The 26,681-nt window shown below is 40.5% G+C and overlaps 1 protein-coding gene across 3 annotated transcripts in view; it reads left to right on the top strand.

Moving 5' to 3' along the window:
- chchd3a (coiled-coil-helix-coiled-coil-helix domain containing 3a) overlaps positions 1-25,204 on the top strand; it is a 118,458-nt gene extending 93,254 nt beyond the window's left edge. For all 3 annotated transcript variants that reach the window (XM_074698042.1, XM_074698041.1, XM_074698043.1), the window contains 2 exons: positions 19,274-19,409; positions 24,581-25,204. In XM_074698042.1, the coding sequence (XP_074554143.1) occupies positions 19,274-19,409; positions 24,581-24,604 (160 nt within the window). In that variant the 3' untranslated portion in view covers positions 24,605-25,204. The remainder of the gene's footprint in view (positions 1-19,273; positions 19,410-24,580) is intronic.
- The last annotated feature ends 1,477 nt before the right edge of the window (positions 25,205-26,681 follow it).

Genomic DNA, 26,681 nt, shown 5'->3' with positions numbered 1-26,681 from the left:
CACACATTTCTGGGGACCTGAGTGGGCATGCACACAAACACAAAGTGCACATACACACCTTTTAGTGGACAGGAAAGCCTCTCATAGCTGTTATTGCCTTTCTGTATGATGAGGGCTTTTTTCTCATATAGTGGATAACAAAGGAGGACTGAATGGTGGAGAAGGAAAGATGAAAAGTGTTGCATTTCTTGGACAGGGAAGAAACTGATACATCACGCTGCTCCGTCTCAAAGCAGTGCCTTTTGACCGTTTCTGTTTACATACAGTTTTTCTTTTTACAAGGCAGTCCTGGTCTAGACAGTGGCATTAAAGAGATTAAGATCAAACAACAGGCAACAAAAAGCAGTGGAATGAAATAGCAGCAATCAGAAACGAGATGTGCAGCCCCTAAAAAAATATCTGTTCACTCTGGTTTCTGTTTCCTTTCATGCTTATAGAAAAGTTTATGGTAGTGCTGCTGCAACAACAGGGATCGATGATGAACATGTTCTTCAAAAAATCAAATTTTGGCATCATGCTACATGGGTACATATGTAAATGCTGGTAATACAGTGTCAGTAGTTGGTAGAGGGCGGTGCCATCTGCTGTTTAACCATGAACAGATAAAGAAGCTCCAAGGGCAAGAGAAATAGATGGTTTGGTTGTCGGCAAATATTGCCAGCTAACTGGCAAGTATCACATCTCTAGCAGTATATGGCTCCTAGTGCAGCACAGATTATCTTGGAGGAGATAAAAGACAAAAGCACAGTTCTCTTCCTGATCTCAAAAAAAAGTTTCCTTGTCAGTTTGGACGAAAAGACTTTTCTGAAAAAGATGGGTATTTGTGAACTCCTCAGTTTGCAGGAAAATGCAGGACAAACAGTGATTGCAGAAAACGTACGGAGAAGGGCAAAAGACCTGATCGGTGGAACACTTGGATACGACTGATTTTGGGTTTGGCCTGAGCATCTTGTTGTTTTTGACTTTACTGACCTCACTTTGTCACATAAATCCCTTTTTTACACGTGTGATATTTATTGGTTGCTGGCCTCCCGAGTTGCAAAGACCTTTTTAACCAGGTATAACAACAACAACAACAACAACAACAACAAAAAAGACATTACTATTAGCTATTAACAACGATGTCAAAGTGGTCTGAGTCCCCCAACGTTGATAATCAGTTCTACAGTTCTACAGTTTCATTTAGCAGACACTTTTGTCCAAAGTGACGTAGAACACAAGCAAGAGTTCAGACAGAAGGAAAACTTAGTTAGTGCTGCCATTAGGGGCAGGATTTATTAATTTTTTTAATATAAATAATAATCTAGAATAATGTAGCCAACAAACCACAATTAATCGCTGCAACAATAAACTTCAACCTTCAACAACATTCAGTAAGTAGTGCTGAACATTCAATAAGACCTGGGTATGAGACCTTTCTACTGACTACTGACCTTTCAGACTCATTCTGCCCCTGAGGACAAAGAGGAGAAGGGTCAGCTTAAGGGTCTAAGTGTTCCCTGAACAGATGAGTCTTCAGACATCTTTTAAAGTAGAAAGGGACTCTGTGGATCGTATAGAGTTAGGTAATTCATTCACCATTTGGGAACAACAGAGGAGAAGAGTCTGGCTAGAGATTCGGAGCCGCGCTGGGCTGGGGAGCACCAGGCGTCATAATCAACTCGCAATCTTTTAAAGCCAAGTGAAGTTACATTATTGTCACAAAACAGTTTTATTTTTTATATTTAAGGCATTTCAAACCATTTTACTTTAAATGAAATAGAAATAACTGTTTTAACGCTCTAGCTAACATTTTCTGTATTCCACTATCACTTATACCTACTTAGATAATATAAAACAAACTTAAAGATTCTGTTCAGTGCACATCAGATGCCCTCTGTTTTTGGACATCAGACCTTTTTGGGATCTGGCTAGTATGTGAACAATTCAATAATAATGTGTGTTTAAGCAATTTTTAGATCTTTCCAGTGTTTACCTTTAAAAACTACACAGGAGGGTAACAGGGTATCAGCAGTGTTGACTTAGTGAACAATACACCTGTTTGAAAGGCAAAAGTTTACTGTGTGTTTGCGTGCTGCCTACAATTAGTAACTGTGCCATTCTGCAACACATTCAGAGTATTTTGCTAAAAAGATTAAGAGAGTCCCATATCGAAGCATTTAGATAGTTCAAGGATTGATGGGCAATTTTCAGGCAACCTTTAAAAGGTAAGGGCTTCATTCTCCACACTCTGCATCATTTATGGTCTAGTAAGTTAGGACTAGAGAAATAAAAGCCTTAATTTCTTTGTTCATTACAACCCTGGGGTAGCAGAGGCTGATCAGTCTGGGGAGTCTCAGCTTTGCTGTAAATTGTAAGTGACACAAACACTTCACTGTGGCTTACTTCAGCTGTGTGAATCTGAAAATGAAACCAATTGTTTTGGGATTTACTTGCAAACTAAAAAAGATCATAACAACATAACGGTCTTATAAAGAGTAAGAAAAACCAAGCTTTGTTAGTTCTGTCCTTGAAAGGAGAGGAAGAAGAAGATGACCTTTAATGGGCTGTATTTTTAAGATGTACAACTGATTATTTAGTGATTCAGATCTATACAGCAAATAACTGTGCTCATCAGAGATTCATTATACCTCACAAGATTGTGTCATTGTGTGCTTTCACTATTCAACCCACTTATGGACTGCTTGTCTTACAAGCACCAAAGCTCACTGATATATGATTAATTAACACTTTGAATGCTAATGTAGTTCTTTCAAACCAACACTTTCCGCCCTCAAACTCAGGCTCCTACCTTCAGATTTTGTGAAGCATGTTGGAGAACGCCTCATTGTTTGTGTTCTTCTCTAATGGTGCTCAGTAAAAAAGTGGTCAATAAAGGACAAACTCTCCATCCTTCCCTCCTCATCCATCTTTTCTCCCTTGAACCAGTGTTTTCTGTCTTAATTTAAATCTCCTTCACTCCCTCTTTGTTATCGTCTGCTCTCCTCTGGCTCCTTCATACCCTCACTCCCTCTCCGTCTCTCCTTTCTTTGTCAGTCTTTTATCCATCACACTTTCTTGATTATGTCTCCCTTTCACTCCCTTCCTTTCTCTGTCCCCCTCATTGAATCTCCTCTCCATGCTGATGGATCTCACTGCAGGGGGTCACTCAGGTCCCCTTTTAAAAAGCAGCGTGAGCGAAATGTGTGTCATTTTTCTCCTTAACTGGATCATTTGTATTTATTTACCCCCCTCTGCACTGACGCCTGCCTTAACTAGAGAGAACATGAGGGCTTTTTGAGGGGAAACCGGCACCCACCCCTTAACCTTATTAACCCCTAAGTGGGTCCAAATGATGATAAATAGACAACGTGGTGATTGGGAGCTCAATCTGGTGGCTGGTGTGGGTAATCCATACATGAGGTACTATGGTTACATGCATGTGTGTGGTTCATGTGAGTCTGTGTCTGCAACAAAGTGAGTGAGATTTGGAGAGATGGGTTAGATAGATTACAGCACCATGTGTCAGATCAGACTCAGTCAGACCTTCAGTGTCTTTCTCCCCTTTCTTGGTCGAGTACTTTTAAACATAATGCAATGATAAGTCCATTACTGAAGATTTAGGAACGCACACTAAAAGGCGTCTTTGTGGATGGAGTTACTTTTACAAGCAGTAAAAAAAGAAAAGCAAAAACATCCACGACTATATCAGAATTCATGTTGATGTCAGTTTTATTTCTCTTGTCTAAAGAACTCAGGGTTTTTATTTCAAATAGGGAAGGGTACTGCTTCACTTTTATCATTTTTCAGTCCACTTACTGGTTCTGGTTTTATCAATTCCTGGTTCTTATTCCATTGGATTTAGAGGGTTGAAAATAAAATAAAAAATAAAAAAAATAAAAACTACAAAAACAAAAGTTAGCCTGCTTTCATTTTTGAGACTATAAGGCTCTTTAAAATTAATTTTCAACCTTGGCATGGAATTGACTTTTTTCCTTCATCAAACATAACCTTTTCTTATTACAACAGGAAGAATTATAAACCATAAGTATTTGAAGAAATGTTAAAAAAAAGAATCACAAAAAATCAGAATAAGAAACTCAACCGACAAACAGAATGCATTTTGCAGAGCAACATGCATGAAGAAATGTAATTCCTTCACCCCTATCAACTTCCTGAATCTTTCTTCATTTATTCCTCTTGAGTTAAAAAGCATTTCAGGGAAATCTCATGATACTTTCTCCATTTCAGTGTTATTTGTATCATTCTTTTCAGAAATGATCTTTAAACTCTTATCATTTGATTTAATCCACATTACAAAAAGTACAGTGGCCCTGGAGGCCAACTAGACCAACATTTTGAGACCACAAACTGAAAATTGAGGATAGAATAGAATAGAAGTTTATTGTCATTGTAACAAGTACAACGAAATTGAAGTCACAGCAGCAATCAGGAAAACAAAAGTAAGAAAGTGTATAGAAAGTGCAAAAAGGTCCACAAGAAAATAGACAATGACAGCTTGTCCATCATTGTCCAGTTCAGCCAGCCTCAACCTCCACAGGGTCCAGGACTGAGCTTCTTCAGCAGTCTGTTCAGTCTCTGTCTCCTGGATCCTGTCTGCTCACAGGAGGTGAAGCTCTTCCAATGTGGCGTTGGTGTCTGATGTTATCTCCGTTAGCCATGCCTGTGAATAGCATGATGCTACTCTGTTCTCTGGTATTCCCTCTGTTGATGGGTTAGCATGGCTAGCTCATCTGTCTTATTGGAGATAGATCTTATCTTCCCAATAACGATGGATGTAAGGACATGTCCATGTCGTCACTTCTTAGCTGACACCTGAGAACCAGCATGTCGTCCTCACCTCCTCCTCCTCACCTTGTGGGAAGACATCAGGCCTTACACTAGTTAGCATTGACATGCTACAGGCTGCTAACAGCTGATTTCACATGTAAACAATGCAGCCATGGTTACATGTAGGATCTCCTGACAAACACAGGAGAAAAAGTAGTAAAAATATCACTGAAGCCACAAAAAGTTTGGTGTCCATGACCAACAAATGAGCCATACAAAGTAATAATCCACTCCAAATACAAAGATTACGAAAAAGAGACGAAAAAAATCACAAGAAACCGACAAAGAAGAGAGAGCTGCTGCAAAAGGCTGCCATAGCCAACAGGGCTGCGTCTGGCAACCATGTCTGTGAGGTTAGCTGCTGCTAGCTTGTTCCCTTTATGCTCAGTTTGATTTAAGCTAAGCATCTTTCATTTGCAAGGCCTGCAGTCTGAGCCTTCACAGTCTCTTTTGTAAATAAAACTTGATAAGAGACTGTTGACCTTCTTAACGTTACAGTTGTTCGCATTTCTTAGTCAGTTTCACTTGACTTCTAGAGCTTTAAACTAAGAAGACATGAGCTTATCTGTTGAATAAAATCCTTCAACCACCACATTAATATCTTGAAACACTCACAAATATTGCCAGGCGAAAAAGTTTAAAGCTGTGTGCCAGTTTAAGAAAAATGATCAACTCCTCTTAGAGATTAAAACATTAAACTCATGTTGGCGAATATTGAAGTTTGGTATTTCAGAGCCTATTTGTAGCTTCATGTTCCCTGATATTATCAACTTTTCCAACTGTTTCCCAACTTTTTTCATTCACTTCGCCCTTCTTCAGGGAGCTGTACTAGATTGGACAACGTTCTATTACTGGTGTGTGCACCTGTGTGTCTCTGTTCCCAGTTTTTTAATATTTGTCAAATTAAGACGAATGAACGAACATGTTTCCAGATGTGTCTCACACTTTGTTCAGCTATCGGAGCATGCTGTATCCCTAACGCAGATCTATGAATGTCATTTCAGCACACAAAGCTCTGTGTTGTTACAGCAGATGGTAGTCATAGTCAATATACGCTGCTTTGATAAATGTATGGACTCTGATCCCGGCTCTGTCTATCGGCATACCACATGCATATTGTATGAAGATCCCAGCATCGATCTCAATACAGCTCTCAGTCGATACGTCCTCTGAAAAATGTAGCCGTAGCCATAAACCTGTAGGAATGCGTCCCCTTTGAAGGGAATGTGCTGACTTGAGCAGCAGGAGGCTTGAAAGGAGAGGATTGTATTAAATGATATAGGGACACCTTGAGGAGGGGGACAGACAGTGAGAGAGAGGGAGCAGGTAATCTGTTCTGCTTTATTACATGTTAAATGGGACACGTTGGCCCTCTCGTAGCGCTTCTGCCCCTCCTCTCAACCGCCTTGTCGGTTCTCTCCTCGAGGAAAACTTTACAGAGGAAGTGAGCAAGGACTTTAGTACAGTTTTTAGAGGGTTTTCCACTCAACTTTTTCTTTCTAGACTCAACTTTTTCTAACAAACATACACCTCAAAGAATTCACAGAAACAGAAGGAAAAAGAGACAATACATGTTCAGTTTTTGTCAAAATGTAAGTGTAGCTTGTGAGACATTTGAAATTAGGTTCACATCAGAATAAGATTTATTGCCAAATAGTTTTTACATTACAAGGAATTTGTCTTGAACTGTAGGTGCAAACAGCTAAAAAAAAAAAAAAGCAGAAAGGGCAAAAAAAAATTTGAGAATAAAAGAAACAGAGGAGTATGCTTGTAGAAAGTAAAAAAGTCATTCTCTTTAAGGGTTTCGATTGAATTCCTTTAGCAGAAAACTGACAGTGGCCTTTTTCATCGGCCGAAATCACTCTTTGTCTTTGACTTTGGCAATTTGATGTCATTTCATCCCACATATCTAAGCAAATAGATTCTGGATGCACCGGTTGTAAAATTCAGGCTCATTACCACAAGCCCTGTTCAGTTCAGTTCATTACAGTACAGCACGCATTTTGTGGCATTTTCACTGACTTATCCTGGGACAGATCCCCAAATAACCAAGAAAAGCCGTCCCACTTTTTGGTACCCTTCCGTTTGGGTACCAGGTTAAACCAATCCAACCCCAGAGGGTGGAGCTACAACACAGCAGTCCATTGATTGGTCGAAAGAATCGTCACCTATGGTGCGACAGCGGCTGTTGGCGGCACACAAACAAAGCCTGATTGTCCCCTGTGACCACATGCTAATCACAAAGACGACGACTTCCTGGATGTCTTTCATCACTGACTTTTGTTAACTGTGTCGCATTTTTCTTCTTTGTTGGATTTATTAGCGGGCTACAATGTTTTGTGCTACTATAGCGTCAAGCTATTACGTAACTAATGCGGCTGTCAGAATCTGGCTTACATGCCGACTACTAAGAAGGGCAAGGTTGGCTGTATGTAGTGTTTAAAAGCCACCTGATTGAGAGGGGCCTTAGCTGTTGTGCTGACACGTGTCCACTTTTTCAACTTTTCAAAAAAATAAGTCCTGTACTCACAAATCTGGTCTATGATCCATTTATTTTATAGATGCAAGATCCATTTTTGGCATTCATAGGAATCTCATCTCACAAAAATCCAACATAAACATATAGATTTGATCCCTAGAACTTAAAACTAAAAACGCATATGAACTTAAAACGGTACTCTGCAAAAAACACATTCATAATAGCCTCTACACTGTGAAAAAGCAAACATGATTGGTCTAGGGATACACTGATCCAACTTTTGTGGTTCCAATACTGATACTTGGGCCTTGGTATCAACTGATACCGTTACCATTCTGACACCAGTGTTAAATAAAAACCTGCATGCCTGTGGGATAAAGTTTGGTAATGTTTTGGTGAAAGGAAAATGAGTAGATGGAATTACTGAAATTGATTTTTGTTTAAACTATGAAATATTGAAATGTTTACCATCAAAACAATTCTTCAGAATGTACACAAGTTCTTTTCAATGTAAACTTTTATACCCTGTTGACTGGTAATGCAGCAAAAAAACAAAGCAAGTGCATAAGAGGCAACATTTCAAATCAAGTAGCAAAGAGAGCTGGAAAAAAAAACGATCATGTATAGAGCTGTTTGCCTGGATCGGCACCATGGGCCTCTTCCCACTGATATCGATTGAGGCTTTAGGGGCACCGATAACCTGATCTGTATTGGTGCTCCCCTAGATCAGTCTTAACCGATCCAACCCGTACCAAGCTGTACTGAGTCATATCAGACTACTTGGTAGAAACATGGCTATACTGTATTTGAATCTGATACTAATGCTTTTTCTTATCCCCTGTGGTGATCAAAGTTGGTGATAAAGTTTGTCCAATTAGTAACTTCATCAGCATAATTGAAACAAAGGCTCCTTCATTTCTAAAGGCTGATGTTTGTCAGTGGTTCCGACATCAGCTTAAGGATGTCAGAGCAGTTCATCTGAGCATTTAGCAGGTGGAGGCTTTGCAGTAGAGGTGTTTCCCACATTATACCTCAGCGACTCACTGTAGCACATTTGTCATCCGTTCATATTTCTTCTTTTGTGAGATCACCATCAGCTACATTTAAAGTCAACGTAAGAAGAAAAATCTTCTGATCCGCCTTCTCTTCCTTTCTTCTTTTGTCTTTGTCTCTTTCTTTCTCATGCTTTCTTTTGTGTCACAAACACAGTCTGTCTCGGTCTCTTTCTAATAAATCATTTTTTCCCCTCAGACCTTTTTTTTTTATTCTTGCTCTTTTTTTTCCTCCTTCCTCTGTGATTTATGACGCGCAGAAGATAGAACTGTAATGTAGATATGTGAAGCACGCTCACCCCTCCCTTTCATTCATATCAGAGCATCGAGACAACAGGGACTTTCTTGATATGTGTGTGTGTGTGTGTGTGTGTGTGTGTGTGTGTGTGTGTATATAAGGTTAGAGGGGGTGGGGTTGATAAGGTGCTGTTATAGAGACCTTTGCTGCTACCGGTGGCACAAGGCGAGACCCCTGTTTGACTGTTTAGATTTACTGTCTCTGAGGTCCCAACACCCACTCACACACACACACACACACACACACACACACACACACACACACACACACACACACACACACACACACACACACACACATACACGCACAGCAAATAATAACCAACTGTATCTGGCTTTTTTTGTCTCCAGCCACATAGAGTTTTTATTTAATATCCCATGAATCTCTGGGGTTTAAGGGAGGGAATGAAGGGTGGATGGAGATAGTAAACATAAGGGAGCGAAAAACAGAAACAAAGAATGCAATAAACACACATTTATTGGCAATAGCTTCTTCTATAACTTGAGAAATCAACTGTGATGTTTGTGTGGGTGTGCAGGTTTGTGTTGACCCAGTGCTGTGTGCTTGTGTGTGTGTGTGTAAGTCAGGAGTGTCGTCAACAGGACTCCTCTACCCCGACTGAGTCCAAAGACAGATTTTGAAGCACAAAGTAACAAGACAAAAATCTTTGTCAACATGTTTTGCAGACTTTTTTGTTGTTAAATTTTTGCAGTTTTGCTTTCCTGAGCTTCTAAAACAGTCAGAGAAAGAAACTACTCACATGTCAGAGGTCAGATAAAGGTCTTAAAAGAAGCCAAAAGCTTCCAAACTTGGAGCAACTTGCTCAATGCCCCCTTCTCTGAATAACCCACACAAACATATTACAATCCAGTTCACCAAAAAAATCAACAGTCAGACCAAACCCTCCTGATAAAAATGTTAAAAAAGCCTCTGGCTTTCATCCCACTGTCACTTTTCCTGTAAATCATTTCATCAAAGTTACAAAAAATAAAGAAATGTTTCTTCAGGAAGAACATACAGCTTCAGTGTTTATGAATCAACTTGCTGCTTAGGTAACATGGCAGCTGGATGAAGCTTTGTTGATTTGGACGATATTTACAATCACAATTATGATCCCTGCAGAGTGGAGCATGTGTGTTAGTCATGATTTAATTCATCCGCTTGTGTTGTTGTGTTTTATGTGACTGTGGAGGGACTGCAAAATAGAAATGACAATCCAGACGCCACAAAGAAACTTCCTTTAGGTCTCTTAGAGCTGAATGTTGTAAAAAAAAAAGTGTAGTTTGCTATGAATGACCCAAATTATAAGTGTGTAGAAAGTCTGTTAATCTGCAGAAGATAAGAAGAGTAATGTAGTATGAACAAGCATTGGTTTTTCACTCAGTTTGAAAAGTTACTCCAGTGGTCAGTCGGCAGATTAAGACAGCAGCTTCAAACAAGACAAAGTATTCTAAACAAAAAGTTTTATTTTTTTCTTACTGGTTACACTCTCAGTAAAATTTACACAGTTCTACTCCTCTGCACAAACACACAAGTTGCTAACTTAGTTACTTTGCTCTATTCAGACCCCTCTGGCAACTATGGACGGGCTGAGATTTGTTCCACACTGAACTGAAATCGAATTTTAAAACTGAAACTAAAAATTTGAGAAATTAAATTAAATTTTTTGGATTTTTCAATTTAAGTAATACAGAGAACGGAATTTTCCAGTAGGTTGAATACAATTTCAAAGCCAATAAGTTCAATTTCAAAACATTACATTTAATTTCAAATTCATTCATTCATTTTCTGAACCGCTTATCCTGTTCAGGGTCGCAGGTGGCTGGAGCCTATCCCAGCTGTCATTGGGCGAGTGGCGGGGTATTCCCTGGACTGGTCGCCAGTCAATCACAGAGCTGACACACAGAGACAGACAGACAATCATTCACACACACACTCACACCTACGGACAATTTAGAGAGATCATTTAACCTGATGAGCATGTTTTTGGACTGTGGGAGGAAGCCGGAGTACCAAGAGAGAACCCACGCATGCACGGGGAGAACATGCAAACTCTACACATAAAGGCCCACCGGCCACGCTGGGAATCGAAGCAGTGACCTTCTTGCTGTGAGGCTGCAGCGCTAACTGTAGCTCGATCATGCAGCCCTCAATTTCAAAGTCAATATCATGATTCAGATTCAGTTTCTGGTGGCATCAATCTCAGCCAACTATGTTTTTAAAAAGTTACTAGCTACAAGCAACTTTTTGCCCCTGCTGTGGACCCCTCCCTTGTTCCACCGCTCTCAGACGATCCTTGCTCAGCAGTCCCTCTCAGCTTCAGTCGGAGCAGAGATGGGGATGTTCATCTCTCTGTGTCCAGACTACAAATAAAACACATTCGCAAAATTTTATAGAGAATAATAACATTTTAAAACAGTTTATTCCATGTATAGATGTGCATTATTCAGTGCTATGAACCAAAGTATATCTTTTTAGGTCTAGTTATCAGAAAATATGAGCTAATCATTACTTTAGCAGGGAACTTTACATTGTTACAGCAGTTAAGGAAAAACACAGATTATTACGATGCATGAAACATTTCTTATTGAATTACGCAATTAATTGCTTAAACAATTCAATTTAAAAAAATAGATAAATGAATAAAAAATTGCAGCCTGACTACAAACAGGCCAGCCTTAATGAGTGATACATTTTTTTGATATAGTAGTTTTTTCTGAAAAACAAACACTCCAACACAAACCTTAGTCCATAAATTATTATTGTAATGCTGTTGTCAATACCAGTCCTTCGGGGTGGGCGATACTGGGAATTTTGGTATTGATGCGATACCAAGTAAATACAGGGCAAGTATCGCCAATACCGATACCAATTCTTTTTAAATGAAATGTAATGATCATTGAATAATTTTGTGATTTTGCCTTGATTTGGTTGATCATGATTATGATTATGCTAAAACACAGCAAAAAGATTTTAGGCAATAAAAATCTTTTTTTTTTTTTAAGTAACCACAACAATAGAACAACATTTTAACTGTAGAAAAGTAATAAAATAGTTCTACCACCACAATTGTTTAGGAAAAAAAATCACAAGTGCAAAATGACAAAATGTCCTCTTCTATTTGCACAGAGACCCGGCAGACAGAGGAAAGTAAAGTAAATTGCTGGACAACATAAGAGAAACTGCTGTATCGATGTCATCATGCTAGTATCGATCTGATACCAATACTCATCTTGGTATTGATACTATCGATATTTAGATCGATACGCCCACCCCTACCAGTCCTCCATGCTGTGTCGGCCAGAAAGAATCAAAGAAGGAGGAAGAGGAAGTGACTTTAAACTGGTTATATGGTTAATGATTTGTTGTTTGAGATCTGATGGGTCAACTGGTTTGGCACAGTTTGGTTGAGATTGTAGAAAACTTATGAAAATCAACATTGAACAAATAAAAAAATAGATTAAACAGAAGTGACTCCTTCGACACAGGCTCAAAGTGAATCTGGTTGTTGCCATATTAAAGAATCACACACTGCACATTTCCCTACACCACTCAGGCCTCATTAAAGGTAAGGAAAAGGCATCTTCTCATGGTTATGTAGCATTCCATACTCTCCGTATGACAGGTCTATTGTTTTAATGTCTTTTTACCTTGTATTAAACCAGCCCGACTTTGCTAAATGACATGAGGTGACCCTAATGTGGAACCCAGGTTTATAGTTTTCCCCACCAGCTCGGTGTGCTCGGCAGCAGGAACTTAATGTTAATCTTAATGATAGATGATAGAGGATGCAGCGTGTCTCCACAGAGTGTGTGTGACAGTGTTATTGTCTCTATGATTAACTCAGCCACTGTCTCTTTTCCCCTATAACCACACAAAGAATCGGGAAGCCAGAACAGAAATAGAAGTACCACTGTCTGGGTCCTCATCAAGAAATACTCTGTTCATTTCTACCCAGTGAACCCCTCCTCCTCCCCTCTCCTCCCTCCCTCCTCTGCTATGTCCTCGTTTCTCTCTCTCTCAGAGGCCATTACTGGTGATAAACACAGTGGTTTGTATCAGCAGGATGCACCTGGCATTAACGCAAACGCTTAAGAAAGTAATTAGTGGGTGTATGTGGCTCCTCTGGTCCCCGTTGGAGCCCATAGGCGGTAATAAACGAGCGCCAGGATCCATAGGAATAGGATGGCAGCGATTTCTGCTAGCGCTGCTGTCATCGTTCAATACCCTGACGCAGAGCAATGGCCTTGTCATGCCTGCTAGCAAATGACTGAATCTCTCCCCAGTGGATCCTCAAATGCAGATACTCCTCTGTATCCAGAAGCATAATGTTGCAGTTTAGCCTGAAAACAAAGGAATTAGAGAATCAAGCAGACTTTAAAGGTATGATTCAACATTTTCAGATGAATACTTTTTAAAGTCTTTGCTAAAGTTGGATTATAAGATTAGTGCAACTCTGGTCAGTATATCTCCAGCCTCGAAAAGCTCACATATTTGGCCATAGCCCAACAAGCTGAGGTGTTGTGTAGGGGTGTCAGATGCTGTCAGTATGCAGTTATTAGACCCATAAAAAATGTTTGACCTTCATCTTAACATTAAGCTATCCTCTGTGTTGAATGTAATAAAAATGTGAAACATGGGAACTTCAGTTCCTCTCCACCTGAGGCTGAGGTGCTGAAAAGCTAGGTGCATTCCGTTTATCTCAAGATGAAGAAACTCAATTTGGGGTTAAAGTGTCAGGAAAAAGAAAGGACAATCCTCAAAGCCCATTCATCTTTTCTTTTCATACGAAAATGTATCCATCCTTTTCAAGCGATGTTACCGTCACTGCTGTCATACTTCCATGCAACCTTTACGTCGGCATTGCTGACAACCAATACATCCACCAGTGGGGACAGCCCAGAGTCAGGAGTTTTATGACAACAAAAAACTCAAAAACAAACATTGCAACTGTGGAGAAATTTTGCTAATGTTCCTCTAACATAAAAGACAAAAATGGAAGCAGCATGTAGGAGGTGGTGGTTGGTGAGGTAGTTCAATACATCCCAGAAGTTCTGCCGTTTATTTCTCTTTCATGTCTCACTAAAGCTACGTATTGGATAGTAACAGCAACACTGCCCCCAAGGTTTACGGTGGTACTGCTCCATTAGGTACGTATCTGTAAGCTTTCTGGAAATATGCAGAAATACAAACGAAATGGACACAGAGCACAGACAGAAGGCTCTATCCAGATTGGGATCCATATTTGACATTGAGCATGAATGGGCCTTAAGGGTTTCCAGGCCTCTGTCTGTTTTTGGACCCCTAATAAAAGTATCCAAAAAGCTTAGTTCTGCATAGGGATGGATACCAAATTATTCTGCCTGTAGTACCGAGTAGGGATGCACGATGAATTGGTATCAACATCAGTATCAGCTGATGTTGGTCATTTTTTGGTATCGGCCGATGTGTCAAAGTGGGACGATATTTACTCATTAGCTGCCAGCCGATTTCAGAGCATCTTGAACGATCTTTCAAGACCCCAATAACATTGTTTTCCATGACTATGTAAACACCAAAAGTACCGAAGCAGAGTGGACTCTCTTCTTTTATGTCTCTCTTCCTGTTATTGACCAAAAAAAACATACTTTTTTGATCATATACATCCCGGTCGCTCCATCCTTTGATTCTCTTCATGGTCATCTTTTCTCATGATCACACGGCTCTTTCTCTCTGAACTACTGCGACACATCATCTCAGATTGTTTTGTTTTTATTTTACCAATATTGTTAGCGGTAAATGCCGGTTATCGGCCATAACAGCAATATTTATATTGGATATCGGTATCAGCCATGTAAGATCAAATAGTACCATGTTTTAGTACCTAAACACTGTGACTGTGAGGGAGTGGAAGAGTAGGTGATTTTCCATACAAGTTTATATATTGAAGAATAAAAATGTTGAATTGAAAAATTTTGAGATTTTATTATCGAACAAATTAATATTTATTACCACATAAACACACAGACATACTAAAAATTGGTACCGCTAAGTACTGTTACCAATTGCCAGGTACCGGGCATTAGTGATGTATCGTTTCAAATGTGAAAGGTACCTATCCCTAGTTTTGCATTCTGTTCATGGTAATACTTAAGAAAGAATCTATGTCAATCCATCAGTCAAGCTAACTGTCCTCTTGATGGAGCTTTACACGTACTACACAGACATGAGAGAGCTATTGATGTCTTCATAGAAGTCTCGGCAGGAAGAGCGAAGAAGTGTTTTTACAGCTCTGAATGGACTGTTAATTCTTTGAAGCATTTCTCTTCTGCCGTCGTTGGCTCTGATAACTGTATTGGTCCGTGAATGACTAAGAGTATTGATTAATCACACTACTGAAGTGTGCAGAGCACCTCTGGAGTTGTTACAAATTGTCACTGACCTGCACTTGCAAGGACTATAGATTTTTCCAGCCTCTTCTAACGTATACGCCCATGTGGAGAGCCACATATGTACACATCTCCTGTGCACCAGCTTCCTGCTGCATCCCACTCTGTTTAATGACCTGTGCCACAGATTCCTTGCTTTGTTTCCAAGGGGGGTAATTCCTCCCACTGGGGGGCAAATCAAACATCTGATTCTGACTACAGGGGCTCGGCTTCACCCCTCCCCAAATATTCCTTTGAGATCCACAGAGTGCTGACAGGCAAAAACCCTTTTTCTCTTTCACACTCATGCGAGGCGTTTAGTGAGGCAGATGGAGTGTCCTGAGCACTGGTGTGAACAAAACGATGACACCACCATTAGCATAATAGCCGTAGCATGTGCATGTGTCATCATTATTGGTTTTTATGGGGTGTGTGAAGAGACAGACAAAAGCAGTTAAGGTTGGGAGACGGTGGTGCATCGCACTTCATAGACTGGATGAAGTGTCCGACTCATGCATACATCTAACATAAGAGTACCATTTGAAAGCAGTGAAGTTTAGCACAGCATCAACCATTAAAAGTGTTAGCATCTCAGTCATAATAGAGCTGAATCTGACGCAGGCTTCAAGGGCAGGCCTGGAGGTGCAAAGCTCACGATGAGCATTCACAGGCTTAAAGAACAATACATGTTGAGTCCTGAAGAAATGAGGAGCTATTTAGAGCGGCTCAAGGTGACAGCTAACCTGAATTCAATGGCTGACGCTCTTAGAAAGCCTTCCTATATCAATAAATGGATTCACTGGTGCACCAATAGCCTGATCATTACCTTTCTCTTTGTTTGGCTCTTCTTTTTAAAGTGAAACTTAAACTAAAAAATGGTTTCTTGCCATTTCTTTCAGCTCCATCATCAGAATTACCATCACACTATAATAACTTAACCTTACGTTTGACTACAACTGAACACCTTCCTCCTGTTTCCCCTCTGTGCCACATTGATCTGCAGAGTTAGCTGCTCCCTCATGCTGTCCCCCTGCCCTGATGGATCTCTCTCTAAAGGACACAGATCCCGCATCGGATGTTATATGTGACACTTCTTATTGTCTGTTTGCAGAAAGCCCTCTGGCCTTTGTCGATAAGTTGTAATGCGCACATCAGTATGGTCGTGACAGCAGAGTTCAGAGGCTAGATTAACCTTTGATCTTTCCTCCAGCGGATACAGTATATTTCATACTTGCTTCAGGTTTTCTGAGGACTGGAGTGGAAGTGTTAATGAGAAAGACTGGGGGTGTACACGTACTGCTGGCTGCGGTGTCACACACTGAGTTCTTGTGATGCATTCCTGAAATAAGTGCTTGTTTTATCGCTCAATATAGCTGGGTTCAGCTTCTCTTTGACTTTATTTTCATGCTCAAATTAAGCTGCAGTGACGACTCACTTGATCCAAAGAAAATTAACTACTGAAACTTTTATAATGGATGGATTGGAGGATGGAGGAATAACAAATGAAACTCACTTTGTTAGTCCAGCTCCATAGATATCAGGTGATACAGCTGCTTTTCTCCATCCATTCATCATCTTTAAGGAGGGCTGGACTAGGGATGCACCAATACCGATTCTTGTATCGGGTATTGTCGTATCGGTGCCCGTCAAAGCTGGATGAGTATCGATGGGAAGAGGCTGATGCACGGTGCAGATCCAGGCAACCAGCTTTCCTCCTTTTCTCTTTTACCGGCACTCTTGGATACTTGATTTGGAATGTTGCCTCTGATACACTTTTTTTTTTTTTTGCTTAATCACCAGTCCACAGGGTAGAAAATATTACAATTGAATATTAATCTCTGCTTATTTTGAAGCATGATTTTTGCCAAACTGCTGTTAAACATTTACATATTTTAAAGTTTAAATAAATGTTTACCTGTAATTCCTAGACATGCACCAACTGAACAGCCTCTGGGAAGGTCTGACAGCCAGCCATTGTTGCTTGTTGCTCTGAGACCTAAAACTCAGGACACTTTATTGGTTGTTTAAGTTAAAACGTAAAGATTTTATTGTTCCACAGGTATTTTTAAATGATTTTCAATAAAATATGAGTGGAACATTGAAGGTTTATGCTGTCAGTTATACAAAAAAAAAACAGTATTGTCCCAAATTAGTATCGGCAGGTCAGGCTTTTAAAGATTGGTGATAGGCCTGAAAATTGTGATCGGTGCACCCCTAGTAATTCCATATACTCATTTTTTACCTTTTTCCTAAAACATTATCAGTCTTGTCCCACAGTAGGGCATACAGGTCATTGTTTAACACTGGTATTGGATCAGTTGGATCAGTGAATCCCTAAGCTGGACCCTATCCTAGCTGTCATTGAGCTCAAGGCAGGTGGACAGGTCACCAGGGCTAACACTCAGACAACCATTCATTCACACTTGAAATTTAGAATCACTGATTCACCTTTTGAACATGTTGTTTGACTGTGGGAGAACGTGCAAACTGCACTCAGAGAGATGAGATAAGATAACACTTTATTCATCCTTCAACAAGGAAGTTTACAGTGTAACAGCAGCAAAATAGAAAGGGCATACATGACAATAATAATCTATTAAATCAAATTAATGTATCCTAAGAAAATATGAACACAACCAACAAGTGTAAGAACTATGTACAAAACCAGAAATACAACTGAGAAGAAATTTAACCAGAAACCTTCTTGCTGCATCAGTATTAACAAATGTAGCCTGTGTCGCCCCTTGCAGCTTTTGTTTGTACATATATTTCAGAGTTTTTTATTTTCAAGTGTTTGTCAAAGAAAAAAAAAAGAAAATGTCACCTGGTTGGTAGAACCGGAAATTTTCCAACTTTCCAACACTTCACTCCATTGATGATCCCCAAATCACAAGTATTTTGTCCAATTGCACTTTTTGTTGTCACGTTTCTTCGCTATTTTCTATCCAACTTGGCATTTTACCACTCTTCTTCTACTCACATTTGATCACTCAGACTCATTTTTTTTGCTTCATACTTTGGTCACAGGCCTGTTTCTGCTACGGGTGAAGAAACACAAGCTGACATAAAAATAATAAAATCTTAAAAAATTGGAAGACTAGAAGTGTATTGCTGCTACATCAGGGAAAAATATGTTTCACAATACAGCGTGATACGTTTTGGACGCCCTGTAATAGAGTCCCCATGGAGTTTGAAATCCTGCATAGGGTCCTACCAGCAAGTGAGTATAGGGTGTTGTAATGTATGAAAACAAACACTTGTTGTCCACCTTCAATGCTTTAAAACCAGCTGCCAATACTGTTATTTGTTTATTTTGACAGGGACAGTGGACGGTCTTTAGCTGTACCAGAGTCAGTCATTTGATAACTAATACCCATAGACTGTATAATAAATGAAGATTCTCCACAACGTCACCCATCTGTTTGTAAAATGTGTTGATGAAGCAAATCAGCAAGCACAGCCATCAGGGATGGGTACCTTTCACATTTGAAATGATACGGTACCAAGGCTTGGTACCTGGCAATCGGTTCTCAACGGTACCAATTTTCAGTACTTTTGTGTGTTTGTGTGGTAAAAATAAAAAATATTAATTTGTTTGATAATGAAATGTATTTTTTTTTAATTTAACGTATTTATTCTTCAATATAGAACCTTGCAATGATGTGTTCATGTCCGGCATGGAAAATCACCTACTCTCTCACTCCCTCACAGTCACAAGGATGTGTTTAGGTACCTAAACAAGGTACCTTTTGGTTTTACATGAATTGGTACCAGATACTTTTGACAGAATCCGGTCAGTTCCTACAAAAGTTCCTAATTCGGTACCCATCCCTAACGGCCATATTGGAAATGATGTGGGCCTCAAGTCTCCACACTAACAGCGAATGTTTTTGTACCAGGCTTTAAATATGTTTATTTCTGCCATGGAAATTGCTTTCTTTGTCTTGGTGTGTATGTAAGCCAGCCTCAAGCAGACACTCGTTGCTGCTTGCTCACACCTAAAGAAGACAGAGACAGTGCATCTGTCAGATTTAGTCACATAAACAACCAAACCAAACTGCCAGTTTCCTACTAGTTTCTCCCCTGTCACGTTATAAAGTTGACAAACAGGCTTCCATACATTTCTTTAACTTCAATCATGTTCTCTTTTTTACCATACCCTCTCCTCCTCTCACACTGTATGTCTCCTCTCTTCTGTTTTTTTCAGGCGGTATGACATGTACCCAGTGTGCTCAGACCTGCAGGGCCAGATCCTGGCGTGCTACAGAGAGAACGTTGGAAAAACCCTCAACTGCTCCAACATCGCAGCTCTTTACCTGAAGTGTGTCAACAACGCTAAACAGGTCTGTATTTACCACTCTTCATGTCTCATTTGGACTAATGTGCTACATCTGTCACTGGTATCTTTTGCATATGAGTGCTGTCAGGTGAAATAAATGAGATTTAATTGAGAGGACAGAAAACATCAGATAACACAAAAACCTGAATTTTAATCCTCCAAAAATAATGTTTTTCTTTTCTCTGAAAGAATGAAAGGTATATTCATGCAACTTCATGGACAGACAACGTGTAAGTTGCGGTGACGCCTAATCTTGTTGTGTAGCTTTCAGTTGAATTGGTGTGTTATAAAGTAGCCCCCTGTGTGTTTTGCTTTAGCATACGTCATGGTTTCATAGATGTGTGTGGTAGCAAATGTAGAGCAGCCATTTCTTTCTGAAAGTATAAACGAATTAGTAAAATATACACACACATGCACACTGGCATCCATTTACATGCAGCGGCTCTTTGCTTTTAGACAGAATATAATTTCCACTGTGCCACTGGCGCCTGCATAAAGCTCACTCTAAATAGGCAGTTTAAACCTTACAATCTATTTCCATAATACCTGCTGACACCGGCGTTCCCCCGGCTGTCTGTGTGTGTGTGTGTTTTAATGTAATAAGACCAAAGGAGTAGCCGCTGCTAGTTGGATACCACCCTTATCTCAGGAGCGCTTTTCTTTCATTGACAGGTGTAAATGTTTTTCTGCCCTCAGTCACACGCTCAACAGTGAAACTAATGTCACTCCGGTTGATATTAACTTGATTCCACCTCTCCCACTTCTCCGTATGCAACACCTATTGCCCTTACACACATCTTAATTCACATTCATGGAGCTTTTTCTATTAGATTATCTTTCTACAATTGCATTGTTTTGCCGGAAATGAAGGAAACTGAGTTTTATGTCTGGTGTGCGTATTCCTATAAGATCTGAAAGTCAGATGCTGGCAGGTTTTGAAGCCATACATCATGTAAATTGCACAATGTTTTATTCATTGTGTGTGTATGTGTGTGTGTGTGCGCCTTTAACAGAGATACCTGTAGCCTCGTCAAGATGCAGCGTGGTGCGTTCACAGTCCGGATGCTGTTATGATGTTGTAAATTGTTTAGAAGCAAGCCCGAGATGATATGGTAATCCGCTCGTGTTTATCACCCTGCGGCAATCACAACACACACTCCTGTGTGTCTGTGGCTTATCTGCGCGGGACTCGCTTTTTAAAGTCATTAAGTGCAAAAAGAAAAACAGCTCTGTGATAAGGCTTTAAGGGAATAATGCGCAGAATTACACAGAAACAAAAAGAAGAGATGGATTTGGATTGAAGCGAGCTGATGGACCTTCACGATTAGGATGTTTACACAGTTTTATCAGAGCCCAGCAGGAAGATCAGATGTTAAAGGACGTGGCTTTGACTTTTGAGGGGTCAGGAGATCCAAACATGACCTCTGAGAGCGTCTCATGTCTGCGCCCTTTCTGGAAAACACACGCAAAAGTGATTTTCAAACAGCCAAATACCCTTCTTTGTCCTTCCCTTCATCGTGGGCTAAAAACACTACAGGAGGGGATAGGGAAGTCCAAGATGGCATCTCAGTGAGGATTAAAATCCCCCAAATCTCAGTTTTACAATCCTGACCCCTCAACTGGACTCGGCACAGACAGCCGGCCTTTGTCACAGATAATTAGCGTCTTATCGCTTTGGTCAGTGATAACATTTAGACCCACTTCTGCTCTCCTCTGTCCCCCCGTGCCCCGCCACCGTTCCTTCCTCACTCCCTCCATCCTCCATCCCTTCATCCCCTTGTCACATTTCTAATGCATTCAGCACTTAAGATAGCGAACTGTGAGGAAGAGGCAGTCGAAGGACAGATAAAGTCTCCCTTTCCCTCTTTGAAAAAAGAGTTTATCACGCAGGCCCATCTCTCCATCCACTGCCTGCCTCCTCATTCCATATTCTCGTCGCATGACCGCCTCTCGCTTGCTATCTTTTCCTTCTCCGCTTCATTTTTTTCAGGCTGACCCCTCTGTCTCCTTTCTACTCTCAAAGCGGCTGAACTGGATCTCTGTGTGTGATTTCAGCAGGTGTTCAGTTTTCAGGGAGACGCTGACTCATAACTGCTTTAAAATCATCTTTAGGATGACATTTCAATCAACGGGGCTCCTGAAAGAAAGAAAGAAAGAAAGAAAGTTCAGTTAGACATCAGTTAATGTTTTATAACCTAAAACCTTCCTTTTTATTTCCAACCATCTTTTTTATACATCTTTACATGTCAGTGTAATACAGCAATGAAAAAAAAATATTATACTTATATCCTCTTTTGATTTTTTATTAATCCTCTCACCATTGGCTCTCCAAACACAAAGAGCAAATTTGCAGGAATGAAACAGCTTTACAGGCAAAAATACGATTGAATAGTCACTGCTAACTGGATAGAGATCCATTTAATGCCTGTGCACAGGTAAGTTAAGTATCAAACACGGTCTTTTAAGTTATTATGGAAGTGATCTTTCCTTGAAAACCTGAATCTAAAAAGCTTTCTAATATCTTTCATCACAAACTACATCTCATTTTTTAACTATTCCTATGGACAAATTTACTGTTTGTAAACAGTTACAGCTGCATGCATCTTGCCAAAGAAGTCCTGTGGAGTACAATGGTTTTTCAAGTGACCTGAGGGTGTAAACCACCAAAAAAACATTTTTTAAAAAATCTAAATAAGACTAATTTGATGGATGGTAAACAACTTGAGGGTTTGTGAGAAATCGCTAAGTTGATTTAAAACATCAACAAGTGGACGAACATTCAGTGGACAAATGTTTTTTGAGGGAGAAATCTGGGGTGTACCCCAGAGAAGAATTTAAACACACAAGTCAGTCGATGCTTATGACTGAATTATCTGTTCACTCTTACAGACTGTGAAATCTAAAGACATGAATTTGTGTCAATAAACCAGAAACCCTCACAAATCAAAGACCAGCACACAGACTGCTGGGTCTGGCACCTGGGTTATAATAAAGGAGCCAGAAAACTGCGTTCAGACGGAGAACTGCACCAAATCTAACAGAATATTGATGGTTCGTATTTTAAGATTACTGATAGAAATTATTATATTACAGATGATCTAATGATATGGGTTCACTAATATGAATAAGGAATGGGCGAGTACTGGTATCAGTATGAGGTATGAGGCTAATACCAGCCTTATTACAAGGTATCTGTACTCACGAAGGCTGATGATACCAACCATCAATACTCAAGGCAAAACAAAAAATCTGACTTTGAGTAAGTCCTCCTCGCCAGTAGTTGGCGCTACAGTGCTGTGTTATGATACCACAGCAGTTGTGCGTCAGGTCCTGTTCACAGCATGAGTGAACCAGAAAGAGTTAACAGTTAAACTGTTTTTTTTTTTTTGCATTTTAGTTAATTAATTGAAAAACAAGTTATAAACTCAGAGAGAGTTGTTTGTGTTTTATTTTGGACCTAGCAGAGTGACTGTGCCATCTTTGTTCAAAATGATCTGTCACTGTTAATTGAAATTGTATGTACCAAAAGCAATAATGGTATCAATACCCGTTATCAGTGAGGACTCTTACTGGTATTGATCTGTAAAGAGAGTGGTATCGAGCATCCCTAATATTTACCCTTCATTGTGAGTCCATATTTGGTCATAACCTCAACCCACAACTAACTTTTTCATTTAACTCACAAAGTAAAAACTGCATCTAGAATATTGGCATTTAAAATTATTTATTCGTGGCTAAACTTTTTTTTTTTTTACCTCTGATTGGATGAACAAGACACCTTTAATAACAGCTGCACACGTCGCTAGTGTTTCCGAGTTAAGTGTGACACGTTTGACTGAGAGTCAACAGTTAGCACGGTCACTCTTTGCTCCAGAACACCGGTAGTTCTTCAAAGGTCAGAAGTCAATAGAAGTTGACTCCATGGTTCAGTATCATTTCTGACAACTAATCAAAGAACAAACAGACATTTTTATGCTGCTTACACTTTGAATTTTGTGTTTAAAGAACAATAACTGGTCTGAATGAATGGAGCTACATGCCACTGCATTGCTAAAATGCACACACATTTTTAAAGGCGTTGACTGCAAACTGGTCTATTTAACTTTGACCATGGGCAAGAAAAGTGACCTGAGGAAAGAGAAAATGAGTCAAATGATAAAATAAGAATATACAAATGGTATAGTGAAGTAACTGCAGCATTCTCACTGGACCATAAAAAGACAGGTCTAGAAGAGTCAGGATAGGAGGAACCCAGAGTTTAATGAGCTTGTTGAACATGATCAAGCTGAGAACCAAACCGGAGGTGCATCACACCTTGCTGCCTGTTGCTCTGTATGGTTTGTCAGCTGCTGGAGCTCAGGGTGCCAACACATCTCTCTCAGCTCTCCTCCCTCACAGCCAGAACCACAGAGGGGGGACAGTAACTTCCTCTGCCTGGTAATGACTGGAGCAGATCTTTACTTCACTGCTTACCACTTTATCTAGTTGGCTCCCGACGTGGGCAGCATCCGCCCTTGTGCTTCCTGTAGAATCAGAAGTGTGAGCCTGAGAATTGATAGATTTTAACCAAAGAGTATGATCTAAGAATGCTGCCAGCTTGTCAAGGTTTCCTATCAGGCTTGAATAATTTCTGTTTCAACAAAGCACAAAAGTCATGTTCAAGGAGAAAGTTGTACCTTCTTCAGCTGGTTTATAATACGGCTCTTAAAGGGCCAGTAGCTCTGCAAACCAGGAGCCAGATTTTAAAATCCCACAGAACATGTCAGACGTTTCATCCAGTGTTTGGATTGCATGATGCTGAGCCGTCTACAAAATACCAATGGTCAGTTTTTTTACTTACCAAATCCTTTCACTTTGTCCCTGTTCTTCCTCCTCCTCTGTGTTTTCTTCACTCCCTCCTCTCCTCTCCTCTGGCAGCTTTCTTCACTGGCATCAGCTGCTGTGGGCCGCTTCAAATGCTTATTGACAAAGAGTGCTGGGGATTTGTGGTTGCACTTATCGCTAACATGGAATCCGCTGCCCTCGGGTCTTTTTCCTCCCCACTCACTCCGTCCTCTTCACCCTTTTATTGCACTCTCTCAGGCCTCTGCTTTTTCTTTATCTGTGTAGTATTCTTTTTATTTGCCACTCTGTTTCCCTAATGCCCATTTTGTGTGTTTTTTTTTGTTACTGCAGAACAAGTTGAGGACCGGCGGTTAAAAAACGAGGAGAGAAACGGAGTAATGAAGAGTTTATGGTGTGGGATTACTTATTATCGACCGACTGACAGACAGACAAACGGATCAGAACAGAACAAACCGGAGTGGAGGAAGTGAGGAGTGAGTCAGCACTGAGACACAAACCCTCAAACCCCTGTGGAGAGCCGAACCAGACGAGAGGCACCGAACACACCACCCTGAGAGAGACTTAGACACCCTCGATTCTTCTTTTCCTTTCTTCTCTTTTTACCTTTTGTCTATCTCTCTTGTGAGCACGTAGGGGAGGCAGCGCCAAGCATTTTGGACAGACAGAACAGAATGACGGGACTCAGCAGGCTTCACACGGCCGAAACATGAACCAGATCAACCGCAAAAAGCATCACTCTTCTCCATCAAAGTCTATTTTTTCTAGTCCTATTTTGTCACCCTGGGATCATTTATCCACTCTCCCTTATGCACTATCGTATACACATGTTAGCATCTGTTCCTTCTTTGCATCTGTTCTTGTGACTCAGCGTTATGTTAATAATTTAACAACCCGCGTGTTCATCCAGACCAACACTTGTGACAACGTGTGATCAGAGGAAATAAAAGACGAACAATGCACAAGCTGTTGTTGAACTTTTTTTTTCACATAAATATTCAGTGGGCTTCAGCGTCTCTCTTGTGTGTGGGTATGTGTGTGTTTTATGCTAATTGCAGCAAGCATTGTACATTTTTTATGGAGAAGAGGCTCCTGCGTTGTCATGACATTTTACAAAACGCAGTGAGTGAGCCCGCGAGAGGAGGACGGCGGCGTGGGGGGAACGTTCATCCCAGATGTTCAGGTTTGCAATCCATCTTCCTTGTCTGTCTTCATACAGCTCTATATCCTTTCTCGATCCCTTCATTGCTCCTCTTCTCTTTCACTTATCTACTTCTTCCTCTCTTTGTCTTCCTCTTCTTTCTCTCCTCTCTGCTCAGTCTCCCAGGCTAATGTTGCCTTTGAGGAGATGGCTCCTCCACGGTGTCTGCACACTGGGCTGGGTTTAACTGGAGAGACAGACACTCCTCATATATATGTGTGTGTGTGTGTGTGTGTGTGTGGAGTGGTAATGCAGTCATAGAAACACTTTTTATTCCGTGACGTCGCAGGGACACCGTCTGGGTTTGATGCAGCAGCAGGTGATCTCAGAGGAGACCGTATCTCAAATCTGCATCAGAAGAAGAAGAAAGTGTGTGTTGTGTGGACGTAGAGAGAAAAAGAGCACGAGTGGGTGGGAGAGGAAGGGTGTGTGTGCGTGCAAGCATGTGATTTGTTGTGACTAATCCCCCCTCTGTGTGTCAGTCAGCTGTCCTTTTGCGTTCTGACTTTTAGAGTCAAGGAGGGGTGGGGGTTTGGTGTGTGTGTGAGTGTGAGTGTGTGGGGTTTCTAAAGGTTGGGGATAATGGGTATTTGAGTTCATGGCAGGTGTTTAGCCAGAGCAGACCACCAACCCTTTTTTTTATCCTGTCTTTTTCTCCTCTTTCTGACCGTGCAGTCCAAGCTATAAGTGATTTAACGCTATATTCTGTCTGTAATAAGATTAATTCCCCTCTTAAATAATAAACGATCATTAAAAAAACATGAAACCAAACATAAGCTCTACTTTCAAAACTCTTCAGTTTGTACAGTTTTTTTTAAAGTGTTTTCCTCCTCAATGTGATGCCTTCCCTGGGTAAGGGTGTGATAGGAGAACATAAAACCCTCTAAAACTAATGTTGTGCTAAATTGTTTGATATGTAGACAGACGCTTCCTGAAGCAACCATAAAATCGAGCATTTATCAGGAAGTAAAAGTAATGAGATTTTGATGCAGAAGAAGATAAATAAAGGAACAAGTGTTTGAAAGTGACAGGAGGAGCTGAATGGACAAAAAAAAAGAAGTAAAGGATTCACTTTCAGCAGAGCTGAGACGTCCTTGAGCTCCGTGTTGCTGCTGAACTCTGATGAGGGGTGAAGCTGTGCCGAGGTGAAAGGCAGTTTGAGGGGTCCCAGAGGTGGATGGCTGCCAGGGTCGAGGTGATGGAGACGGTGCAGAGAGAGGAGCACGGCTTCGG

The sequence above is a fragment of the Halichoeres trimaculatus genome, unplaced genomic scaffold, assembly GCF_033239565.1.
Source record: "Halichoeres trimaculatus isolate MK-OKI-2021-1 unplaced genomic scaffold, fHalTri1.1 fHalTri1_scaffold_21, whole genome shotgun sequence".
NCBI lineage: Eukaryota > Metazoa > Chordata > Actinopteri > Labriformes > Labridae > Halichoeres > Halichoeres trimaculatus.
The sequence above is the reverse complement of the archived record's forward strand: the minus strand, read 5'-3'. Positions and strand labels throughout refer to the sequence as shown.